Here is a 24,144-nt window from a genome sequence, read left to right on the forward strand (position 1 = left end):
CTCCAGCATTTCCCCGGCACGGGCTGTGCTTCCTGTGCTCACCCACCTGCTGTGCTTAGCTTCAGGCAAGCTTTTACTGGCAAAAAAACACCTCCTTATATGACGCTGAACTTGAATTTCATGTGACTTTCACCCATGACCCTGGACCTTTCTCTTTGTCATCTGGAAATGAGTTTAATTCTTGTTTCACAGGGAGACTCCTTCAGGTGGGTTGTCTTCCCTCAGGCTCTCCTTCCAAGTAAACAACACGAGAGTTTTCAGCTCTGCTCCCACTCCTACTCGATTTCCCGGCCCCCCTCTTCAGATTATCTGTGGCCACACAAGAGTGGGGTTCAGGTCAGTGCAGGCTCAATTTTACTAGCGCTCTGAGCAGTTGGGAGGAGACACAGCCATTATCAACTTTACTCTCTATGTTGTAAATTTAAAGCTTAAACCAAGATTGAAACATCATTTACGTTTTTCTTCCTTGTGAGGGACGGTGGAGGAGGGCTTTTACATCATTACATCATTACGTCACACTGTTGCCTCACTTTGAGCTGATGTTACATGAAACGCCCCAGTCACTTCCACAACGTGGCTCTGAGTCCTGTGCTTGCTTTATTGGAACCACAGGGAGGCTCTGCTTCCTCCTCTTTATCGGCTTGTCTTGCTAGTCTGTGGTTAAAACTCACAGACACATTCTAGACCCAGATTCTGTTCTATGGTTTTCCTCCGGTAGGCTGATGAATCCCTTCATCTAAGTTGATGGTAAAAGCGCTTCTCTCTCGGGCAGAACTTGGGTCAGATTCTGTTCCCTTTAGAAGGGAAGGCATGCCAGTGGAGGGAGGGGGCATGAAGAAGACTTGAGTGTTTGGAGAGTGTTTGTCCTTTTTTCCACTTGATCTTCCTTGAAGCACACAGGCTCTCCATTGAGGTGCACAGGCTTATCCAGCCATGGTACAAGGCACATGTGATCTTAGTTCCTTAACCCGGGGTCAAACCTGCATTCCCTACTCCGGAATTCTTAACCAATGGACCACCAGAGAAGTCCCTTAGAGAGTTTTCTGACCAGACTCCCTTATATCCAGAATGAGCACTGGAATTTGTAAAGTGTGGAGATAATTGTATTTCTGCTTATGAAAACAAAGCAGAATTTCTTTTTGAATTTCTTTTTTATTTTTTAATATAAATTTATTTATTTTAATTGGAAGCTAATTACTTTACAATATTGTATTGGTTTTGCCATACATCAGCATGAATCCGCCACAGGTATTCACGTGTATACAGTTGCTGGTATACAGTGTGAATCCTGAACCCCCTCCAACTGCTCTCCCCGTACCATCCCTCTGAGTCGTCTCAGTGCACCAGCCCCAAACATCTTAGAAGGGTATTAGCAGCAGTGGTAGAGAGTAAGTAGGAAAATGAGAAGAGCTTGCATTTCCCTCAAGGGTTCAAGAACATGGGGAAGGAGCCAGGGGGTTCACTGGCCAGGAGGCAGCCTTATGCTTTCTGTACTCAGAACTTCAGCACTTTTCATTTAGGATGGCTATAGAGTTCCAGAAAAAAACTTGAAGAAAACATTTTGGGATTAAAGTCCACTGTTAATTTTTCTCTCTCACTCTCTTCTTCTTCTTTTTTTTTTTTTGAAGAGGAAATATAGGAACTGTTAGGGTTAAAAGTGACTTGGACGTTAGGATCCTCTTTTGTCAGATGGGTCAGTAAAAGTGACTGTTGTGTAATAGTTGTAAAGATTAGGTGAGAAAATGCAGGAACAGTCTTTTGGGTGAACCCTGACTCATTTGAAAGGCTCAGTGGACACACTATTATTATCATGATGGCTGTAGAAACAGTGGCCGTTTTCCCCCCTCTCCTCTCCACTGATCATTTTTGGCTCAAAAATAATGAAGAACATTCTATTAACTAGAGCTAGTCAACAAGGTAATTGGAGGTGGAGATCCTCCCATTTTTCAGTGGTACTGGAGCAGAAACTTGTCCTACTGGGAATGTTGTTAGTGGAAATTACTGTGTGAGACAGTCTAAGCTACATGTTCTGCTCAGCCAAGTCGGAGTGTCCAGCTACATTCCTAGTAATATCTTCAGTGTGTTAGTGGTAGGAGGTCCAAGTGCTACATTGGCCCAGCTAAGATCCCCTCATTTCTCTCATTAGTATTTCCAGGGCTAGTGGCAGCCACAGTGGCTAGGATCAGTAGGATCACTGTCCACCCCATTACCCCCAAGTGGTATTTAGAGGATTATTTCTCTGCATTGCAAAAAATACAGCCATAGGGAAACATAGGCTTCACAGGGTCTTACTCTGCCATTCCTTTTTCCTTTTTCTGATCTTAAAAGCCTAGAGATTCGCATGTACACCCGTGGTGGATTCATGTCAATGTATGGCAAAACAAATACAGTATTGTAAAGTAAAATGAAGTAAAAATTAAAAAAAAATTTAAAAAAAGAATAAAATAATAAATAAACAAATAAAAGTCAAAAAAAAAAAAAGCCTAGAGATTCAAAGAGTTGATCTTGGGTCAGGACAGATCATCTAAGGCCTTTATTAAGATTAGTGAAAATTATTTATGCATAAATATATGAAACAACAACAATAAATAAAATCAACAACAAAAAAGAAAGAACAAAATACAGTTAGATAGAAGATTTCAAGCACCTGAGGAATGATGTACAAGTGCTTTTGTTATTTTACCACAAGTGAGAAAATTTTTTAAATAGAATCTAGGAAAACAAAACGGTGTGTATTTATATATGCTAAAAACTATGCATTTCTCTATGCACAGTCATTATGGGCTAGGCAATACTCATGTTAGATTAATTTAATAGAGATTTTGCTTCTGTAGATCCAGTACTGAAGTTTAGAAAACTACTCTGTAAGATGCAATTTCTATATAATTACAGTGGTTCTGAGCATGAGTTCTGGCATCAGCCTGCCTGGGTTTGAACACTGGCCCACACCTGGGCAAATTGTTCACCCCTCTGTGACTTCATTTCACTGTCTCCAAAATACATACCTCCAAAATATATAAGGAACTATTCCAACCTAATAGCCAAAAACCAAATAACCTGATTTTAAAAATGGGCAAAAGACTTGAATAGACATTTCTTTGAAGAAGATATTCAATTGACTAACAGGTACATTAAAAGATGTTTAATATCACTAATCATCAAATAAGGTGAATTAAAACCATAATGAAGTATCACCTTACACCTGTTAGGGTGGCTGTTGTCAAGAAGGCAAAAGATGTGTTGGTGAGGATGTAGAGAAACTGAAATGCTTAAGCGTTGTTGATGGGAATGTAATATGGTACAGTTGCTTTGGAAAACACTATGAAGTTTCCTCAAAAAATTAAACATGATCCAGCAGTCCCGCTTCTGGGCATTTAATCCAAAAGGAGTGAAATCAGAATCATGAAGAGATATTTGTGCTTCCATGTTTATTGTAACACTGTTTAAAATAGCCAAAATGTGGAGAAACAAATGAAATATTCACCTATAGATGAATGGATTAAAGAAAATGTGGTATATACACACAGTACAATATTATTCAGCATTAAAAAAGAAGAGAATTCTATATGCCTCAACTTGGATGAACTTAAAAGACATTACTCTAAGTGAAATAAGCCAGTCACAGAAGGACAGATATTGCATGTTAATACTTAGATGAGGTGTATAAAATAGTCAAACTCATAGAAGCCAGGAGTAGAATGGGGGTTGCCAGGGACTGAGGGGATTGGGCAATGGGAAGCTGTTCTTCAACTGGTATAAAATTTCATTTATGCAAGATGATTGAGCTCCTGAGATCTGTTGTATAACATCATGCCTAAGTTTACAATATTGTATTGTATACTTCATTTGTTAAGAGGCGGGATTTTATGTTGTGTTCTTACCACATTAAAAACAAATGAAAAGCAAAAAAAAAAAAAAAAAAAAAAAACCCAACCCACCAAAAACCTGTATCTAAGAGACGGTTGTGTGCTTAGTCGCTCAATCATATCCAACTCTTTGAGACTTCATGGACCATAGCCCACCAGGCTCCTCTGTCCATGGGGATTCTCCAGGCAAGAATACTGAAATGGGTTGCCATGCACTCCTCCAGGGGATCTTCCCAACCCATGGATTAAACCCAGGTCTCCCACATTGCAGGTGGATTCTTTACCATCTAAGCCACCAGGGAAGCAAACCAGGTAAGGCGGAATCCAGATGGTTAGGGTTAGGTAAAATCATTCATGCAAAGTACAAATGCTTTAAGAACCTGACATGCACTCAGGGTTAAATAACCATTATTATATCTTTATTATACCAGTGGGAACCCAGGTTGCTTGGATTACTTGATCCAAGTTACCATCATTAGTTGGGTGGCATCATGCTTAAGTTCTAGTCACCATAAATCAGAGGGAAAAACCGACCTAGAGGATTGAGAGTAAATATTTAACTTAGGTGTTTGACTGGTTGGGTTTGGTCAGAGCTTATGCTGTGCAGCTATAGAGATTGCTTTCCATCTCCAGTTTCTCAAAAGGAGCTGAAATGAAACTGTTCAGGGCAGTTGCTGGTATACAGTGTGACAGGATGCTGCGTTGCTTTGCAAGACCTGTTTCAGACTAGGGCACTATTTATTTCCAGGGACGAATGAGGCAAGAGCTGTGATCTGGCTCTTTCCTGGGCAGATGCTATGTGCAAAATGAGCTTAGAAAGCTTGTTAAACCAGAATCTGCATTCAGTTCAGTTCAGTTCAGTCGCTCAGTTGTGTCCAACTCTTTGCGACCCCAGGAATCGCAGCACACCAGGCCTCCCTGTCCAACACCAACTCCCGGAGTTCACTCAGACTCACGTCCATTGAGTCAGTGATGCCATCCAGCCATCTCATCCTCTGTCGTCCCCTTCTCCTCCTGCCCCAAATCCCTCCCAGCATCAGAGTCTTTTCCAGTGAGTCAGCTCTTCGCATGAGGTGGCCAAAGTACTGGAGTTTCAGCTTTAGCATCATTCCTTCCAAAGAAATCCCAGGGTTGATCTCTTCAGAATGGACTGGTTGGATCTCCTTGCAGTCCAAGGGACTCTCAAGAGTCTTCTCCAACACCACAGTTCACAAGCATCAATTCTTAGGCACTCAGCCTTCTTCACAGTCCAACTCTCACATCCATACATGACCACAGGAAAAACCATAGCCTTGACTAGAGGGACCTTAGTCGGCAAAGTAATGTCCCTGCTTTTGAATATGCTATCTAGGTTGGTCATAACTTTTCTTTCAAGGAGTAATCCTCTTTTAATTTCATGGCTGCAATCACCATCTGCAGTGATTTTGGAGCCCCAAAAATAAAGTCTGACACTGTTTCCACTGTTTCCCCATCTATTTCCCATGAAGTGATGGGACCGGATGCCATGATCTTCATTTTCTGAATGTTGAGCTTTAGGGCAACTTTTTCACTCTCTGCTTTCACTTTCATCAAGAGGCTTTTTAGTTCCTCTTCACTTTCTGCCATAAGGGTGGTGTCATCTGCTTATCTGAGGTTATTGATATTTCTCCCGGCAATCTTGATTCCAGCTTGTGCTTCTTCCAGTCCAGTGTTCCTCATGATGTACTCTGCATATAAGTTAAATAAGCAGGGTGACAATATATAGCCTTGACGTACTCCTTTTCCTATTTGGAGCCAGTCTGTTGTTCCATGTCCAATTCTACCTGTTGCTTCCTGACCTGCATACAGATTTCTCAAGAGGCAGGTCAGGTGGTCTGGTATTCCCATCTCTTGAAGAATTTTCCACAGTTTATTGTGATCCACACAGTCAAAGGCTTTGGCATAGTCAATAAAGCAGAAATAGATGTTTTTCTGGAACTCTCTTGCTTTTTCCATGATCCAGCAGATGTTGGCAATCTGATCTCTGGTTCCTCTGCCTTTTCTAAAACCAGCTTGAACATCAGGAAGTTCACGGTTCTCGTATTGCTGAAGCCTGGCTTGGAGAATTTTGAGCATTCCTTTACTAGCATGTGAGATGAGTGCAATTGTGCGGTAGTTTGAGCATTCTTTGTCATTGCCTTTTTTTGGAATTGGAATGAAAACTGACCTTTTCCAGTCCTGTGGCCACTGCTGAGTTTTCCAAATTTGCTGGCATATTGAGTGCAGCACTTTCGCAGCATCATCTTTCAGGATTTGAAAGAGTTCAACTGGAATTCCACCACCTCCACTAGCTTCGTTAGAACCCTAGTAATTTTAATGCCTCATATAGAAGAATGGATTTACTCATATTTTGTTTTAAGAAGTGAATCATGTTGATGTATGGCAAAACCAATACAATACTGTAAAGTAATTAGCCTCCAATTAAAATAAATAAATTTATATTTTTTTAAAAAAGAAGTGAATCACAGAGTTGAAGAATGCCAACAGTGTATCAGCAGAATTGTCTTATTTTTCAACACGCAAAAACTTGTGAAACTGTTGGCCAGTATTATCTTTATAAACAGTGGTGTAGATTAAGTTGTCACAAATAATTCATAAATATTAAAAAAAACTTTTCATTTTGAATATGTTTAGCTCTTCCCTCCACACTGATGAGACTGAGATATTTTGTGTTCTTGAGAATTTTGGGGATTAATAGAATGGAGAAGCGCTGAAACTGATAATTTTTCTTAGACGCTCCTGGAAATTTCCCTCATTAAATGTTGGGCTGGGTTTCCCACAGAAGTTTTAGAGTTTCTGGGGAGATTTTAAATAGAAAGGGATTCTCTTCAGCCTGGATGACGTAGACATGCCCTGCCTACAGGCAGAAAAATGGACAAAATGAGGTCTGATGCCCCCTTTTTCTGTGACCACTGAACCCTAAGTCTCAACTTAGACACAGGCTCCTTCACAGTGTCTCTGGACCAACAGGTCATGAGAAATCTCTATGGCAACAAACCAGCATTAGGGAGCCCCTTGCAGAAATACTCAAAGGCTTGAGGAAGTTACAGGATTTTGTCTGAAAAGACACACTGACAGCACATGTAATGCAGCTGGCAAGCTTGATCTTAAGTGCTAGACTGCACCTTGGAAGGATTAACACAGGCTAATTTCTGCATTTATTCAACACATATTTACTGAACACTGGTCTATATGCCAGCACTCTGCTAGTCAAAGGAATAGGAAGGTAAGCAAACCAACGTGGGTCCTGATTTCATGAAACTTTTAAATTTTGATAAGAAAGGCCAATATTACCTAACTTACCTGTCACACAAATACATAATTACAGAGTGTTATAAGCTCCTTGAAGTAAATTACAGACTGTGGTAAGAATGTATAAGATGGGAATGTCGTTGGAATGAAGAGATGGCGGTAGGAATTTGGAATTGTATGGGCTTGTCCGAGAAGGGGTTGAGTCTGTAGGATGAAGAAACTAGACAAGCAGGTAAAATGGGAACGTTCTAGGGAGAAGCATGGGCAAAGGTCCTCGGATGGCAAAATGAAGACAGTAGCCTAAAATGAAGGTTTGTGAAGTGTGCTGGGACAATGTGGTTTATGTCATGTATTTTAATCTTAGTCAAAGGGCAATGGGAACACACTGAAGAGTTTGGGGAAGTGGAAGTGGGGAGAAAAGCAGCGAGATCAGACTTTAATTTTGAGCAATCTGACTGCAGTGAGGAGAAACCATCGAAGGCACAGAGTAAATATGCTGTCGTTGAGGTAAGAGATGACAGAAGCTTAGACAGATGGTTGCCCTAGAGGTCAAGAGGAGTAGATGGACCCGAGATCTCCTTCAGTTCAGTTCAGTTCAGTAGCTCAGTCGTGTCCGACTCTTTGCGACCCCATGAATCGCAGCACACCAGGCCTCCCTGTCCATCACCAACTCCCAGAGTTCACTCAGATTCACATCCATCGAGTCAGTGATGCCATCCAGCCATCTCATCCTCCGTCATCCCCTCCTCCTCCTCCTGCCCCCAATCTCTCCCAGCATCAGAGTCTTTTCCAATGAGTCAACTCTTCACATGAGGTGGCCAATGTACTGGAGTTTCAGCTTCAGCATCATTCTTTCCAAAGAACACCCAGGGCTGATCTCCTTTAGAATGGACTGGTTGGTCTCTTTGCAGTTAGGAGATAACATTGATGGTACTTGGTGCTGGACCTGGAAAGAGTTGGTGGAGTGAGGGAGATAGAAACTCCAGGTTTGAATGTATTGTTCACATAGAGCTACATCAGACAGAGCTGGCTTTTTAGATCAGATCAAGGGAAAGATCTGGAACACTTTCTTGATCCCTCTAAACTAAGTGGGGAGGGACCTCCCTAGCTTGAAGTGGTAGAAGATGATATCTCAATTCATCTTTTTTAAAAAAATTTATTTGGCTGTGCCAAGTCTTAGTTGTGGCATGTGGGATCTAGTTCCCTAACCAGGGATTGAACCCAGGCCCCCTGCATTGGGAGTGCAGAGTCTTAGCCACTGAACCACCAGGGAAGTTCCTCAATTCATCTTGACCAGGGATTCCTGGAGAAGTCCCTCTAAGGTATCCTGAGCAGTGGCCTCAGTCTTTGGTTTACCTTTAAAAAAAAAAAAAATTTAATTTATTTATTTTAATTGGAGGCTAATTACTATACAATATTGTAGTGGTTTTTGCCATACACTGACATGAATCAACCATGGATGTATATGCATTCCCCATCCTAAACCTCCTTCCCACCTCCCTCCCCATCCCATCCCTCAGGGTCATCCCAGTGCACCAGCCCTGAGCACACTGTCTCATGCACCGAACCCGGACTGGCAATCTGTTTCACATAGGGTAATGTACACGTTTCAATGTTATTCTCTCAAATCATCCCACCCTTGCCTTTTCCCACAGAGTCCAAAAGTCTGTTCTTTACATCTGTGTCTCTTTTGCTATCTTGTATATAGGGTCATCATTACCATCTTTCTAAATTCCATATATATGCATAAATATACTGTATTGGTGTTTTTCTTTCTGACTTACTTCACTCTGTATAATAGGCTCTGGTTTCATCCACTTCTGGTTTACCTTAAGCTCTGTTAAGAAAGGGACTATGTCTTTTTCTTGACTGTTGGCCAGGGCTTAGCAGAAAGCCCAGCACATATGTCCACCAAAATATTATTGATAAATATATGATATTTTCCCAAAAGCACAGAGAATATAAGAAGCAATGGCGAGATGGGGAGAAGTCTAGAAACCTATACTTCAGACCTTTGGCGCAGTGACCCTCCCTCCCTCCCTCCTAGGTCATGTGCTTTTGTTGAGACTATGCCTTTCTACTTCAAATACCCTCATCTCCTCATTTAGTTGAAAAAACTTTAAAAGTTACTTGGGTGAATATATTTGGTTTTATTTTGAAGTGATACCATAATTTGGCAGCATTTATTTAAGTATAGCATTTTTTTTCAGTTGGATGAAACAGGGAGTTATCAATTATAACTACATGGAGAAATGAGTAAAGAAGTCAGGTCTATGCAAAACAAAGGCAATAACCATTAGGAAAGTTCAGGACTTCCCAGGTGGCTCAGACAGTAAAGAATCTGCCAGAGATTCTTGCAGGAGACCCAGGTTCTATTCCTGGGTCAGGAAGATCCCCTAGAGAAGGAAATGGCAACCCACTCCAGGATTCTTGCCTGGAGAATTCCAAGGACAGAGAAGCCTGGCGGGCTACAGTCCATGGGGTCACACAAAGTCACACATGACTGAGCATGCATGCACGCGAGCTCAACTACACAGTGGAAAGTTCAGCAAGGGAGGTTCTGGAAGATTCTAAAAGTCTGGGCAGCCCTAAGGGCCTGGAAGGTTGGGGAGCAGCAGGCTAGATTTGTTTTACAATATTTATTTACTTGGCTGCATCAGGTTGTAGTTGTGGGCATGTGGGATCTGTAGCTGTGCCATGTGGGATTCAGTTCCCTGACCAAGCATCAAACCCAGGCTCACCTGAATTGAGAGCATGGAGCCTTAGCCACTGAACCACCAGGGAAGTCCCAGGTTAGATATTTTTAAAGCAATGAAATGAACCCAAGATCTAGGAATTCAAGGTGAGAAGGAGAAGCCTCAGCAAACGATGTGGATGAACTTCATCTCCAAGGACAAGATGAGTGACAATTGCCTAGTGTTAATTCCAACCAGAAGAAATCAGGGATGTACAGGTGGAATGGTCTCTGGGCCTTGTAGGACCAAGATGGAGATGAGTCCACTGATAGGTAGTGAGGATAGTTGAGATAACTTTGCTTGAGAATTTTTTTTTTTTTTTTGAGAATTTTTCTATATGATTCTTGTTGTGACTGTCTTCATTTTCATGTAAAAAGGATGAGCGTATCTTTTCTCAAAATAATGAAACATATGGACCTGATACCATTGGAAATTTGTTTTTGAAAGTCATCAATATGTTGTAAATGTCAAAGGAGGAAACTCCTTCATAGGCAGATGTTTCCAGAAAGGTGAGTAAAAATGAATAGGATTACTGACATCTTCAAAAGAACGTGGTTTTAAGCAGCAGATATTAAATATTTTCTTCACAGTAAATTCAGTGTGTGTGTGTGTGTGTGTGCATGCACATGCATGCACAAATATACACACTAGATAATTTCCCCAACTCTTTCACTCTGTGTTATTCTGTGGTTGCCCAAGCATGTTAGTTGCGCGGTTGTGCCTGACTCTTTGCGACCCCTTGGACTGTAGCCCAACAGACTCCTCTGTCTATGGGATTCTCCAGGCATGATTACTGGAGAGGGTTGCCATTTCCTTTTCCAGGGGATCTTCCAAACCCAGGGACTGAATCCCAGTCTTCTGCAAAGAGGTAGATTCTTTACCATCTTAGCCACCAGGGAAGCCCATATTATCCCGCAACAGATATTAAAATTTGACACTTTGGGTTTTTTCATGTAAATATTCAACCAACCTTTGTAAGTGATACTGGGTGCTGGGGTTTGGGGAAGCATCTGTTTAGGCAGTTTCTTTTGGATGGGGTGTGGGTTCAGAGTCAACCCAGTTTAGAACCATTAAATGAGCCAGCAGCAGGCCTGCTCTCACCGTAACTGCCGGTACAAGAGAGTCTCTGAATTTAGCTCTGTATTTTCATGGGGCTTTAGAGACACCTCACATACTGGATTTCCCAACCATCTCAAGTGTAAGTTTAAAAGAGTCTATGTCTCGTTACATTTACAAGCCTCAGGACAAACACACAGGCTCTACATTTTTCTTCTTTTGGAATGACAAGTTCCTCTGCTCTTACCACCTATCCGCAGATGGTGGTCCTGGAATCTCTCTACCTACACTTTTATACCTGTTTCTCTTTTTCAGTCCTCTTATTCCTTCTCTGATTTTCCTTCCCTCCTACTTGCACTCTTACCTAGCATTTTTCTGCTGCCCCTTAGCTTCTACCAGTCTCACAAGGCCCCTTTACCCTTTCTTCTCCTGCCCCCATTGACGCTCACAGAACTGGGTTCCAGTCCTTCAGAATCTTATTCTCAGCAAGATAGTACATCCAATCCCCCTTTAAGAAATTATTTTACTTATCTCTTAATATTTTGATCAGAAACAAATATTTAACATTCAGGAGTCACTCTAAGTGATATGGATTAGAAGCATGGGACAGGCACGGGTGAAAAATCATTTTGGATGGGAAAGCCTGTCCACTTTCCATACATTATAACCAGCAGGCAAAGGCTAAATATCGGGCAGGTGCCATCCCTGCCCATCTTCTCAAGAAAAATTTAAGGAGGGACCCTGGGACCTCAAAGGTGATGGTGGCAGCCCGTCTTTTTACCAAAAGGAGTTTGATCTAAATGAGTCCAGTTTGGATTAGGTAAAGAATGAGATTGAGATGTGTCCTAGAAATCAGCCAATTTCACAGCCTGGGGCAGGTATTTGTCATTAGCTGAGTCATACTGCCTTGGGATTAGCCAGCTCTACTTTCTGTTTCAACAATAAAAAGTCTTGCAAAACTGCTGGCATGTGAGACAGAGGGATCCAGAAAGTTTTGGCATCTTTTCCAGCAGCATAACGGGTTTTAGGGAAGAGACTTGTGAGAGCATGATCCATGCACTCCACCACCAGGGACAGATCCACGTTCACAAAGGATGCGGTGCCTTTCAATTGTTCTAGGCCTGTAAAAAAAGAGACAGAAGCACATTTACCCTGTGGAAGAAGGGGCGTAGGGGAGTGTGAAGCTAGGTTGCAAAGGGGAGGACGCAGTGAGGGAATTTATTTTGAATTTGCCATTATAACTGGGTCCGCTTGTGGTGGGTTTTTATCTATTCCTCAGAAAAGGAAGCAGCAGTGATTTCTTTAGATTGTTGGCTCTCAGACTTGAGTGAGCAGCAGAATCTCCTAGAGAGCTTGTTCGAAGCCAGAACCCAGGAAGTTAGTAGTTTGTATAAACATGGTGGTAGTAGTATAAACACAGTGCTTCTTAAAACAAATCTGATATAGGAAATGTGTGTGCACATGCTTGCGCATGTATGTGTGCACTAATATAGCACGTGCCTCTATAATTCAGTGAATAAAGAGAGACTCATCCACTAAAGCCCTGACTCAGGAAGCTAAAGGTATCCTGGTTCTCAGCAAATGAATTGTTTGAGTAATGAGCCAAGATAGCTTTAAAGAGACAGTGACTGGTGATGGCTTGAAGCATTCCTCCTACGCTCTTAAAACATATTTTAAATTGTGTATCCTCAAGGGAAAATCGATTGTGTTAAATCTTTTGACTTCAGCTCCCAGTAGCCACAAGCTGTTCCAAGAGCCTAACTGAGGTTAGCTCAGAAGTCTTAAGTCTATTTTAAACTCCTATGACTCCAATCTGGGAAACGAAGCAAAGTGAGTTTAAATTTGTGGTCTGCTTTGGATCTATGAGTCTCGCTGATCTCAAAGTCTTGGCTTGGAGAACTGTAATAAGAGCAACCAGGACAAAATCGGGCTCTAAGCCTTTCGTAATTCTGAGAAAGGACCCCTGACCCAGAGGCCAAGTCAAAAAAATTTGAGATAGAAGTTGATGATACATTCTCAGGCATCTAGAAAATATCAATTTCAACATCAAACAGGGAAAGCTCTTTTCAATGAGGGATTTTGTTCTCGAACTTAGAGGCTTCGGAGTCGGTGAGTGAGCAACAGCATTTAGTGGCAGTGGTCGTGACCTGATATGTCGTGACATGTCAGCACTGCGAGGTTTGTCAAACCAGACGTTCTAGTTGACATATATGTACCTGTATGCATGTGTCTGTGTGTGTGTGTGTGTGTGTGCAGTGGGGTAGTTGCAGAAGTCAGTCATTCTCCCCCAGTAGATATGACTAGGCTTGGCTCCACCTTGAATACTCCTGGCCTCGAACCTTGCCACAGCTGGCTGTCTTAGCTAAGCCCGCCAAAGAAGAGGCAGGATCACAGCTGGGGTTAGGGTGACACCACGTCAGGTGGAACTCCTGGCTCAAAGCAGGAGCTTAGTAAGTGTTTGAGGACTAGTGAGTAAATGTTAATAGGGCCGGGAAGACTGATATGGAGGCAAGAGCCCCAATACAGGAAGTTCCAGCAGGTCCTCAAAGCCTCATTCCCATTACAGTGCATGGCAGAGAATAGATGGCCAAGTCAGGCCATCTGGGTTCAAATCCAGCTCTTCCACTTACTAGCTGTGCTACTTTGGGCAAGTTACATCCCTGTGCCTCTGCTTCTGTAAAATCCAGAGGATTTGTTTGGGTGTTTTAAATGAAAGAGTTTGTGTAAAGTGCTTAGAATGGTGACAAGTATATAGTGAATGTTTACTATGTGTTACTCATTGTTATCTAACCTTTATGATTATTCCTCCAGCCTTGACTCAGTCTGACTTACCTTATTTCTCCTTCCATCTCCACTGCCATGCATTCCTGCTGCGGAAAGCTTCCACCCAAATATTAATAATTTCTTCCTGTTTAGGTCATGTTCAAACCTGACCTTTCCTATGAAGGTTTCTTAGCCAGAAATGCTTTGATCCTGTGCTGAATTTCTTGAGCAGTTAGAGACTGTACTATCTAGCACTCCTTCTAGGCTGTTGGGTTGTGTCTCAGAAATAAAGATTGAGTTTCTTGCATGTCGTAAATCTCAGTGTTCAGAGTCATCTGGTTACTTTCTGTTGTCACCTGGATTGTAAGTTAGTCAGAGTCTGAGTCTTTGAATGAGTGGTAGGTGATCACCAAAAAGAGGTGGTTTGTGTAGATCTAATGACCATGGGCTCCAGTCCAGGCATTGCTCTGAGGAGCTGTATAAACTTGGGTAGGGCATTTCCCCTTCCCAAGCCTCTGCTTGCTGCTATAGTTCTTTTGAGGAATAAATGATACAATTCGTAAGGCATTTAGTATAGAACTTACCACTTAGTAAATGCTCAGTAAGGGTTTATAAACACGAGCAAGAGATGACACTAATTAATAGGGACTCCTGATCTATATTTGAGATCTCTACTGGTGTATTACCATGATAACCTTATTTTTGCCTTTCTGTTCGAGTCTCTTTCAAGCTGTCTAGGACAATGAACCCCATAGGACCCTGGGTCCACCCCAAAGCTCACTTTTCTTGATGTAGCTTTCTCCATATTGTTGTTTGATGTCTGGAGACAGATGCTTCCAAATGGCAAGTTTTTTTTCAGCAGCCTTTTCTGGATCTGACAAATTGGTTTTGAACAATCCTGGTTCAATGCAAGCGACATGCACACCAAAAGCTTTCATGTCCCTCCTGTGAAAAGAGCCAGTTGAAGACATTTAATTCAGGCTTATTTGAATAATGTTTGCTTATAAATATTTTCATGGAATCACAGAATGGTGTGCCCAGGAAAGAGCATCGTATTCTACCATCTCAGTTTGCAGATGAGGAACTGAACTATGGGATGGATCATCTTCCACATTCCAGACTGGCTACTATGCAGTATACATGTGGGACACATCTGAATAGCACAGCAAAGTCTTTGAAAGTGAACAAACATTGGGAACAAACCACAGAAGTTTGGTTGGAAGTTGTGACCTGAACACAAGCTGGTCAATTATCTGCTAAAAACAACAATAACAACAGAAACCTATCAACATTCTCCCCAGAATTTAATAAGACTCATAGTTTCATGCTGTACCAAGTGTTTAGCAAGGCCGAAGTAACACAGATGTTGGAATTATCAAAGTCTTTAACGTGCTTGTTACAGACATGCTCCAAGAGAGAGACACTCCTGAAGTAAATGGGAATTTAGAAAGCTTCAGAAAAGAGAGAAAAGATAAAGAAGAACCAAGTGAAAATTTTACACTTGAAAAATGCATTAACCAAAATAAAATATTTACTGGCTAGACTCATTAGTAAAATGAAGAAGATGAAGGAAAGTCAATGAATTTGAAGATAGATCACTAGAAATTTCCTAATTTGAACAGCAGAGAGATTTGAACAATGATTGACAAAGTGAACAGAACCATAGGAATCTGTGGGACAAAATCAAAAGGTCTAATATTTGTGTTAGAATCCCAGAAGGAAGAGAAAGAGTGGATTGTAGATAAAAAATGTTTGGAGAAACAATGGCTGAAACCTCCTCAGATATGTGAAAAGGCATAAAGCTACAGATTGGAGAAGCCCAGTGAACCTCAGACATCATAAACCCAAAGAGTGAACCTCAGACATCATAAACTGAAAGAAACTAATGCCTGGGGCACTGAATTGAAGGATTTATTAAATTGGTCCTTTAATGCTTTTATTCTCTGGAGTTCTCTGGTGACCCATAGCAAAAAGAGGTAGTCAGTGCTTTCTTGTGGTAGCAAAATCTTCACATTAGATTAGCAAGCTTGTGTGTGTGTGTGTGTGTGTGTGTGTGTGTGAGTCACTCAGTCTTGTCCGACTCTTTGCCACCCCACGGACTATAGCTCGCCAGGCTCCTCTGTCTATGGGATTCTCCAGGCAAGAATAATAGAGTGGGTTGCCGTTCCCTTCTCCAGGGTAGCAAGCTTCTAAGTTTTATTTGGAAATAGAAGCATCAGAGGAAAGCTGTCTTTCTTGTCCTTAGGGTAGAGGTGGGACGGTTACCATTCACTCAGCTATAGTGTGTGAAATTTGAGTTCAGAACTTGCAACAAGCGGGAAAAAATGTTGCATCACTAAGTCATTACTTTATCAGATAATTTTCTACTGAGGGTTTTAAATAAGATATCACTGTTGTGTCTGCATCTGACAGTAATACCAACAGAGAGACCTGATTTAGTTCCTCTCTGTGATTCCCTAACTATTAAACAAGCTAATCTGTTGAATACAAATTTGCCACCACTATTCACATATGCATTAATGCAAAAAGGAGAAAAGACTTTAAAAGATTTAGGTTCAAATCCTATTCTACCACTTGACAGCTGGGTGACCTTGGGGGAGTTATCTCATCTTTCTTAGCTTCAGTGGTATCATTTAGATTTTATTTCTCACTTTAAAAATTTTTTTTCCTTATGTTTTGCTTCAAACCCGTGTGTCAAGGGCTGACTTTCAGTATCATAAATTGGGAATAGTTTAAAGCACGAAATAGAGTGTCTGGTTGATAAATGTTCAGTGAGTGTTAGTGGTTATTATTTGCTAAGATGTCCATGTTTGCTTTACCTTAAGCTGTCATTGAAGCCTTCTACTGCATATTTAGATGGAGAATAGCCCCCTCCACCAAATGCAAGCCGACCCCCAATGCTGGAGACATTGATAATTCTCCCTCGAGCCTTTTTGACCAAGGGAAGCATGTTTAACGTGACACTGATGAGTCCAAACAGGTTCACTTCAACAGGTTCTCTGTAGTCCTCGACCGTCAGCCAGTCGTTGGGTGCCAGCACACCAAGAATGCCAGCGTTGTTGATCAGACCCCAGAGACCTAGAACAGAGCGGAAGGGAAGGAGGTGTGGCACAAGGTGACATTTATATAGGCCTCCTTGATGGAAATACAGCTCTGCCTTATCTGATGGTGCCATTTCCTCCTTCCAGTCACATTCCTTCCTGCTTTGAATACTTGCAGTTTGGGGAAGTGATAGTACAGTGGGTGGGAGGTTAAACTGAAACGGCTGAACTTTCGTTACTGGAAACCAACCTCACAATTTTTCTGTTTCTGCTTAGAATGTCAAACACTATCTGAGTGAGACTTTTTCATCTCAGATGTGAGGAGATTGCTCTATTTTTCCTATCATGCTGGATGGCATAGCCAGAGAATACTTATGAACTGTTTTTATAGACAAAGAACAACATCGATCTATTTCACATTTATTTTTTGGTAAAAATCCAATCATTCACCTGTCTTATTTTATGATGGGAAACATTTAACATTGTTAAAAGTGTTTGGCATTCAAGCATTAAAATATTATTTGGAGCCTTATCAAACCACTGCTTTTGAGGTTCAGAGTCTCAACTATATAATGAAGATGTGATAAAGAAAAATCATATCTGTTTGTTTTTTCCTTTGTGGATTCAAATATCTTCATCCATGAGAGTATTTCAAACTTCATTCAAGGAAATAAAATAAAAAGTCTTCTAGTTCAGAATGCTCCTATCTTTGCAGAATCTAATGCAGAATGAGGTCTGATGACTCCCTATTCTACCACGACTGCCTAAGACACATTTGCTCAGATCGCCAGACTATTTTCTTCCTTTCCCAGTGACATTGTGTGAGCTCTGGAACCATTTTGCAGTCAGAAGATGGTCCTGGATATCCAGATGGCAATTCAAGGGTTGCCCTCAGGATCTACTGTAGCTTTTGGCCCCAAGTTTGCTATGTAAGTGGCTAGAGTAGCACTTCACAGAAAAAGGCCAGTTAACACAATCATCTCAGTTCTAAATTCACCCATGTGAACATTTGAGAAGATAACATGGGCTGTGTCTCTCATGCATGCAATGTAGAAATATTCAGGGCTAGCCTAAACTTTCTCCCATCTTCTCCAGTACACAACTGGTATTTAGCAGACTTTTTTTTTTTTTTGGAAAGACCATTTAAAATCAGACTATTTACTTTCATTTAGCTTTGCTTACTTCTCAACACCCCCTCCATTCCCCTCATTTTCACATCACTCACCTTTCTCTCCAACCTGGTTTTTCACCCACTGGGCAGCCCTCTTGACATTTTCTGGGTCAGTTACATCCAGAAGCACGGTATGAAGCCTCTCTGAAGTTTCTGCCTTTAAAGCTGTTGATCCTGATTCAGTCAGACAGGCAGCAATTACATGAAATCCTTTCTTATCAAAAGTTCTGGCTGCCAAGTTTCCAAAGCCAGTATCACATCCAGTGATGAAAATGTACTTATCAGTGATATTTGCGATCTTTAGCTGTCTTTTATAATTCCACAGAAAACCACAAAGGATCAGAAGAGCTAACAGCCAAAAGAGCATTTTTTTCCTGTTGTATGACAAGGACACTTCTTTCTTGAACAATAAAAGAAGATGGCGTCCTGACTGTTCAGAATTAGAAAGAAAATTCAAATTAGAACCATTAGGGCATAATAACCCAGAGTGATGAACTTAAGATATCTTAATGCATTTGGATGGATACATAGATGGTTAAAAATACAATAACTCTTGTTTGGTTGGGAAGATGGCCATTTAAGTGTTAAACTACACCTATCATATGTGCGTGTGTGTGCTCAGTCGTGTCTGATTCTTTGTGACCCGCATGGACTGTTTTTCTCCGGGCTCCTCTGTCCATGGGATTCTCCAGGCAAAAACACTGGAGTGGATTGCCATTTTTTCCTCTAAAGGATCTTCCCGACTTAGGGATCAAACCTGTGTCTCCTGCATTGCAGGCAGATTCTTTACCACTAAGCCACAAGGGTTTCCCAAGTGGCAGAGAAAGTAACTGGCAAAATTGACGTGGGTCATTGGGTTGATTTTACTTTTTTTCTCTCTCTATATATGCAAATATTTCTTTGCTTAATAAGGAATATGAACATAAACACAGATAGAATGATACACACTCGTGCACACAGACACACAACACTATTTCTGTTATTTTACAAGGAATAGATTGTTTCAGATAAAAAATAATTCAATATATTTTCACTTATTGTGGAAAATTTGGACTCTGCTTTCATCTTTTTTTCCTGCTGAAAGATCTATAGCTAAAGAAGGAAAAAATGGGTAAGAAAAATAAGTCAGAGGTAAAAGGAAGGTTTGTGCAAACTAGTTGGTTCTTGTGGTATAGCTGTGACTATTTCTAAAGCAGTCAGGTTTTTAGACTATTGTGACTTAAAAATTTGGTATAGTTTTTCCAAATCTTCCCTCTGTAGGAATTATTGATTTGTTGCAAGTCGATGTCTATGTAGCAAGATTTCCCCTTTTCAAATAAATAAATACATTTAAAATATATAATTTTGAGGGGTGGAGTGGTGTAACCGACTCTTGCAAAATTTCATATTTAGACATTTTAAGGAAATTTCATGTTTATGCATTCAATTAGTATAGCGTTTTGCTCAAGCCTAGGTCTTGATAAAAAATTGTTGAATAACTAAAAGTTGACTATACTCACTAAATGGATTCTGTAACCTTTGTGGTAATCCAAACTCCCAAGGGAATTATGTGAAAAATGCAGATATTCATGGGGTTTAATGTGCCCTAGAGCTGAGAGTCAGAGAAGGCAATGGCACCCCACTCCAGTACTCTTGCCTGGAAAATCCCATGGATGGAGGAGCCTGGTAGGCTGCAGTCCATGGGGTTGTGAAGAGTAAGACACGACTGAACGACTTCACTTTCACTTTTCACTTTCATGCACTGGAGAAGGAAATGGCAACCCACTCCAGTGTTCTTGCCTAGAGAATCCCAGGGATGGGGGAGCCTGGTGGGCTGCTGTCTATGGGGTCGCACAGAGTCGGATACGACTGAAGTGACTTAGCAGCAGCAGCAGCAGCAGAGCTGCGAGTGGAAACTCTGTGTTGTAGGGTTTTGCTGCTGGCAGGCAGGCCTAAGGGAGCAATAGTAAAACAATGGCTTACTTCCGTAAAGCGTTCTGCCTTTCACTTTTGCATATAGGTCTCACTAGATCCTCTTCATAGCCTTTTCAGTTAGAAAGGGCTCATTACTTGCCTCATTTTATAGGATAATTAATATGCCAATTAATAAATGTAAAAGGAAAATTGGAATTAGCAAATCATCATGTGGCAGCTGACAAAGTAACAGCTGTCCCAGGCAATTCTAAACTAGTGGGGGAAATTCCGATGAGAAACAGTAACTATAGAATCTCAAAGAATCTCTGCATAAGGCTCGTACTAATCAAAAAGAGAGCAATAGTAATCTCACAGTGGAGAAATCTGACGGATACCGCTTGAACCAAGTGATAAAAGTGAACGCTACAGAGACGACAAAATGCAGAGGAGTAGCTGGACATGGAGTACTTCTCTCTCCATGGATGCATCAGGGATGTATCTTCAGATCCAACGATCTCACAGAGCACCAGCTGAGAGCTGGCAGGAGTGCCTGACCACCGGAAAGGAATATGGATCCACACAAAACTCAGTAAGAGGAAGGAAGGAAGGAAGGGAAAATTAGGAGAGTGAGTAGGACTGGATCTGCACTCAGGGGGTGAAGGAACTAAAGCAGGGGTGAGATTCCCACACCAGAGCAATAGTTTGGGACAGAGAGGAGGCATTTGAGGCTGTTGGAGAGTGAATCAATTGATCTGTGACATTCTGAATGGAGCAGAGAACCACAGCCCTACCTGTCCAGGACACAGGTCCCTCTGTACGCGCAGTCGCTGGGAGCTGGACCGTTGGGATTAGAGAGCAATCCCGAAGTGAGGACTGCTGGTGACTGCAGGAGATGGCCTGAAGGGATGTGAGGGAGGCGATCACGGTGGGAGTGCCCTTGAAGGAGAGCTGGGCAGCCACGGAGGCAGGGCCCTATTGCTGAAGCATGTGCAGGGGGTGGAGCCACCACTGTAGCCTCTCTCTCTCCCCACAGGCCAGAGCCAGCAGCTGACCAGTAGAGCAAGACCCCAGAGATGGTGGTCCTTGGGGGGCCTGATGCACCAAACAACAGAGAAAGATCAGAGCCAGGAGGGCCCTTTGAGCACCTGCTTCACCAAGCAACAAAGAAGGACCAGCTAGGGAAGTCCTTTGAATGCCAGCTTCCAGAGGCTAGAAAAAGACTCTATGTCTGTGCTAAATTGCTTCAGTTATGTCCCACTCTGTGCGACCCTGTGAACTGCACCCTGCCAACCTCCTCTGTCCATGGGATTCTCCAAGCAAAAATATTGGAATGGGTTGCCATGCCTCCTCCTGGGGGCTCTTCCCAGCCCAAGGATCAAACCCATGTCTCTTATATCTCCTGCATTAGCAGGTGGGTTCTTTATCACTAGCACCACCTGGGAAGCCCCTGAAAAAGAGTCAAATAGCACTTTATCTCCTATGCCCATGGCCACCGGCTTCCCTACACTTTTGGCCCCGCCAGGTTCCCCACACTCTGAACGGCCGTGCCACCTCCATGCCCAGTCCTCGCTGGTGCAGAGCTGCCAGAGGCTAGAAGGCAAAAGCCTCACTAGTGCCGTACCTCCTGCTCCTGTGGCCGCCGCCTCCCCTGCATGCACGGTGCTGCCAGGGTCCCCACAATTCAAGCAGCTGCGATACCTCCACTCTTGATCCTCATTGGGGCAGGCCCACGTCCTCCAGGGCAGCCTCAGGAGTGAACTCCCATGGAGAACCTGCATGCAGTGGTGGGGATAAAACCCCAATTGAGCTCCAGGGGCAGAGTGGCTAAGGAAGAGGATTGAAAATCTCTCCACCAGCTGTACAAGCTGCAGATTAAATCCACACAACCAACTAGGTAGACTCTGTGCCTATGGAATATATAAAAGGACAATAAGAGAAAGAAAAAAAGAAAAAACACATAAAAGAAAAAAACCCTAGCCCTGGCAACTGTGGACATTGGAGGCAAGTACACATAGGAGTAGAGGCTATGTCCAAAGAACAGTGCAGTGTCGGAGGGCTTCCTAGGAGGTGGAGGTGTAGCTACTGCTCCCTATATACATTTTTTTCTTTTTTTCCCCTTTCCTCTCTTTTCTCCTCTCTCCCCCCTTTCCCCTTTTATATCCTTTTAATCTTTCCCCCCTTTTTTCTTTTTCATATATTTCTGATTTTCTTCCTTTTTTTCATTCTCTTTTTTCTCTCTTCCTTTTGTAAATGTGTGAGTTTCTTTGAGTGCTCTTGGCAATTGAGTGTTGTTTTCACCATTAGTCTTGAGGTTTTGTCTTCTGTGCTGTGATCCCTGTGAAGTCTTGGTGCTACAGTATGGGAAGGAACCAATAGCAGACTATTGGAGGCAGAAAAATGGGTAAGTGATCTGGAAGACAGAATGGTGGAAAGAACTGAAGCAGAGCAGAATGAAGAAAAAAAAAAGGAAGAAATGAGGACAGTCTCAGAGACCTCTGGAACAACATTAAGCACAATAACATATGAAATATAAGGATCTCAGAAGAAGAGGGGAAAAAAAGGCATGAGAAAATATTTGCGGAGATAATAGTCAAAAATATCCTTAACTTGGGAAAGGAAATAACCATCCAAATCCAGGAAGCCCTGAGTCCAATACAGGATAAACCCAAGGAGAAATACACCAAGACACATATTAATCAAACTAATGAAAATTAAACACAAAGAACAAATATTAAAAGCAGCAAGGGAAAAGCAGCAAATAACACACAAGGGGATTCTCATAAGGCTAACAGCTAATCTTTCAACAGAAACTCTGGCCAGAAGGGAGTGACGAGGTATACTTAAAGTGATGAAAGAAACAAAATTACAACAAAGATTACTCTCTCTAGTAAGGATCTCATTCAGATTCAAAGGAGAATTCAAAAGCTTTACAGATAAGCAAAAAAAAAAAAGATAAGAGAATTCAGCGTCACCAAACCAGCTTCACAACAAATGCTAAAGAAACTTCTCTAAGTTGGAAACACAAAAGAAAGAAAAGACCTACAAAAACAAACCCAAAAGAATAAAGTAAATAGTAATAGGATCATTAGTTAATTAGTATTAGTCGCTCAGTCGTGTCCAACTCTTTGTGACCCCATGAACTGTAGCCCACCAGGCTCCTCTGTCCATGGAATTCCTCAGGCAAGAATATTGAAGTGGATAGCCATTTTCTTCTCCAGGGGCTCTTCCTGACCTAGAGATTGAATCTAGGTCTCCTGCATTGCAGGCAGATTCTTTACTGTCTGAGCCACCAGGGAAGCCCCATACATATCATATATATCAATCATTATGTTAAATGTAAATTGACTAAATGCTCCAATTAAAAGATACAATGGATACAAAAACAAGACCCTAATATATGCTGTCTACAAGAGACCGACCTCAGACCTAGGGACACACAGACTCAAAGTGAGGAGCTGGAAAAAGATATTCCATGCAGATGGAAATCAGAAGAAAGCAGGATAGCCATAGTCATATCGGATAAAATAGACTTTAAAATAAAGACTGTTATAAGAGACAAGGAAGGACACTACATGATGATCCAGGAATCAATCCAAGAAGAAGATATAAAAATTATAAATTATATGCATCTAACATAGGAGCACCTCAATACTAAGGCAAATGCTAATAACTATTAAAGGGCAAATTGACAGTAACACAATAATAGTGCAGGTCTTTAATACTCCATTAATACCAATAGACCGATCTACCAGACAGAAAATTAATAAGAAAACACAAGCCTTAAATGGTACATTATATCAGTTGGACCTAACTGATATTTATAGGGCTTTTTATGCAAAAACAGCAGCTTTCACTTTTTCTCAAGCGCACATGGAACTTTCTCCAAGATAGAGCACATTTTGGGTCACAAATCAAGCCTTGGTAAATTTTAAAAAATTGAAATCATTTCAAGCATCTTTTCCAACCACAAGGCTATAAGACTAGATATCAGCTACAGGGGAAAAAAACTACCAAGAACACAAACACGTGGAGGCTAAACAATACACTTCTGAGTGACCAACGTATTATTGAAGAAGTCAAAAAAGAAATCCAGGTATACTTAGAAACATGACAATGAAAACAACAATTCCAAACCTACAGGAAGCACTAAAAGTAGAGCTAAGTGGGAAGCTTATACCAATACAAACCTCCCTTAAAAATCAATAAAAACATCGAATAAGCAACCTAACCTTACACCTAAAGCAACTACAAAAAGAAGAACAAAAAACCCTAAAGTTTGTATAAGGGAAGAAATCATAAAGATCAGAGCAGAAATAAATGAAGGAGACAATAGCAACTTTTGATCCTGT

The 24,144-nt window shown here is 41.6% G+C and overlaps 1 protein-coding gene and 1 non-coding gene across 2 annotated transcripts; both read right to left on the reverse strand.

Moving 5' to 3' along the window:
• Positions 1-8,336: 8,336 nt before the first annotated feature.
• On the reverse strand, positions 8,337-8,409 carry TRNAG-CCC (transfer RNA glycine (anticodon CCC)). The gene has a single exon. It is a non-coding gene; the product is annotated as a tRNA-Gly (tRNA).
• A 3,297-nt stretch (positions 8,410-11,706) lies between these two features.
• Positions 11,707-21,512, reverse strand: DHRS9 (dehydrogenase/reductase 9). The gene is made up of 5 exons (XM_052636138.1): positions 21,494-21,512; positions 17,957-18,328; positions 16,510-16,768; positions 14,472-14,635; positions 11,707-12,048 (listed from the first exon to the last, which is right to left on the reverse strand). Exons 1-5 carry the CDS (start codon positions 21,510-21,512, stop codon positions 11,825-11,827), a joined length of 1,038 nt encoding a protein of 345 aa, XP_052492098.1. The 3' UTR covers positions 11,707-11,824.
• Positions 21,513-24,144: the final 2,632 nt, after the last annotated feature.

Source organism: Budorcas taxicolor, chromosome 2 (assembly GCF_023091745.1).
Source record: "Budorcas taxicolor isolate Tak-1 chromosome 2, Takin1.1, whole genome shotgun sequence".
Taxonomy (NCBI): Eukaryota; Metazoa; Chordata; class Mammalia; order Artiodactyla; family Bovidae; genus Budorcas; species Budorcas taxicolor.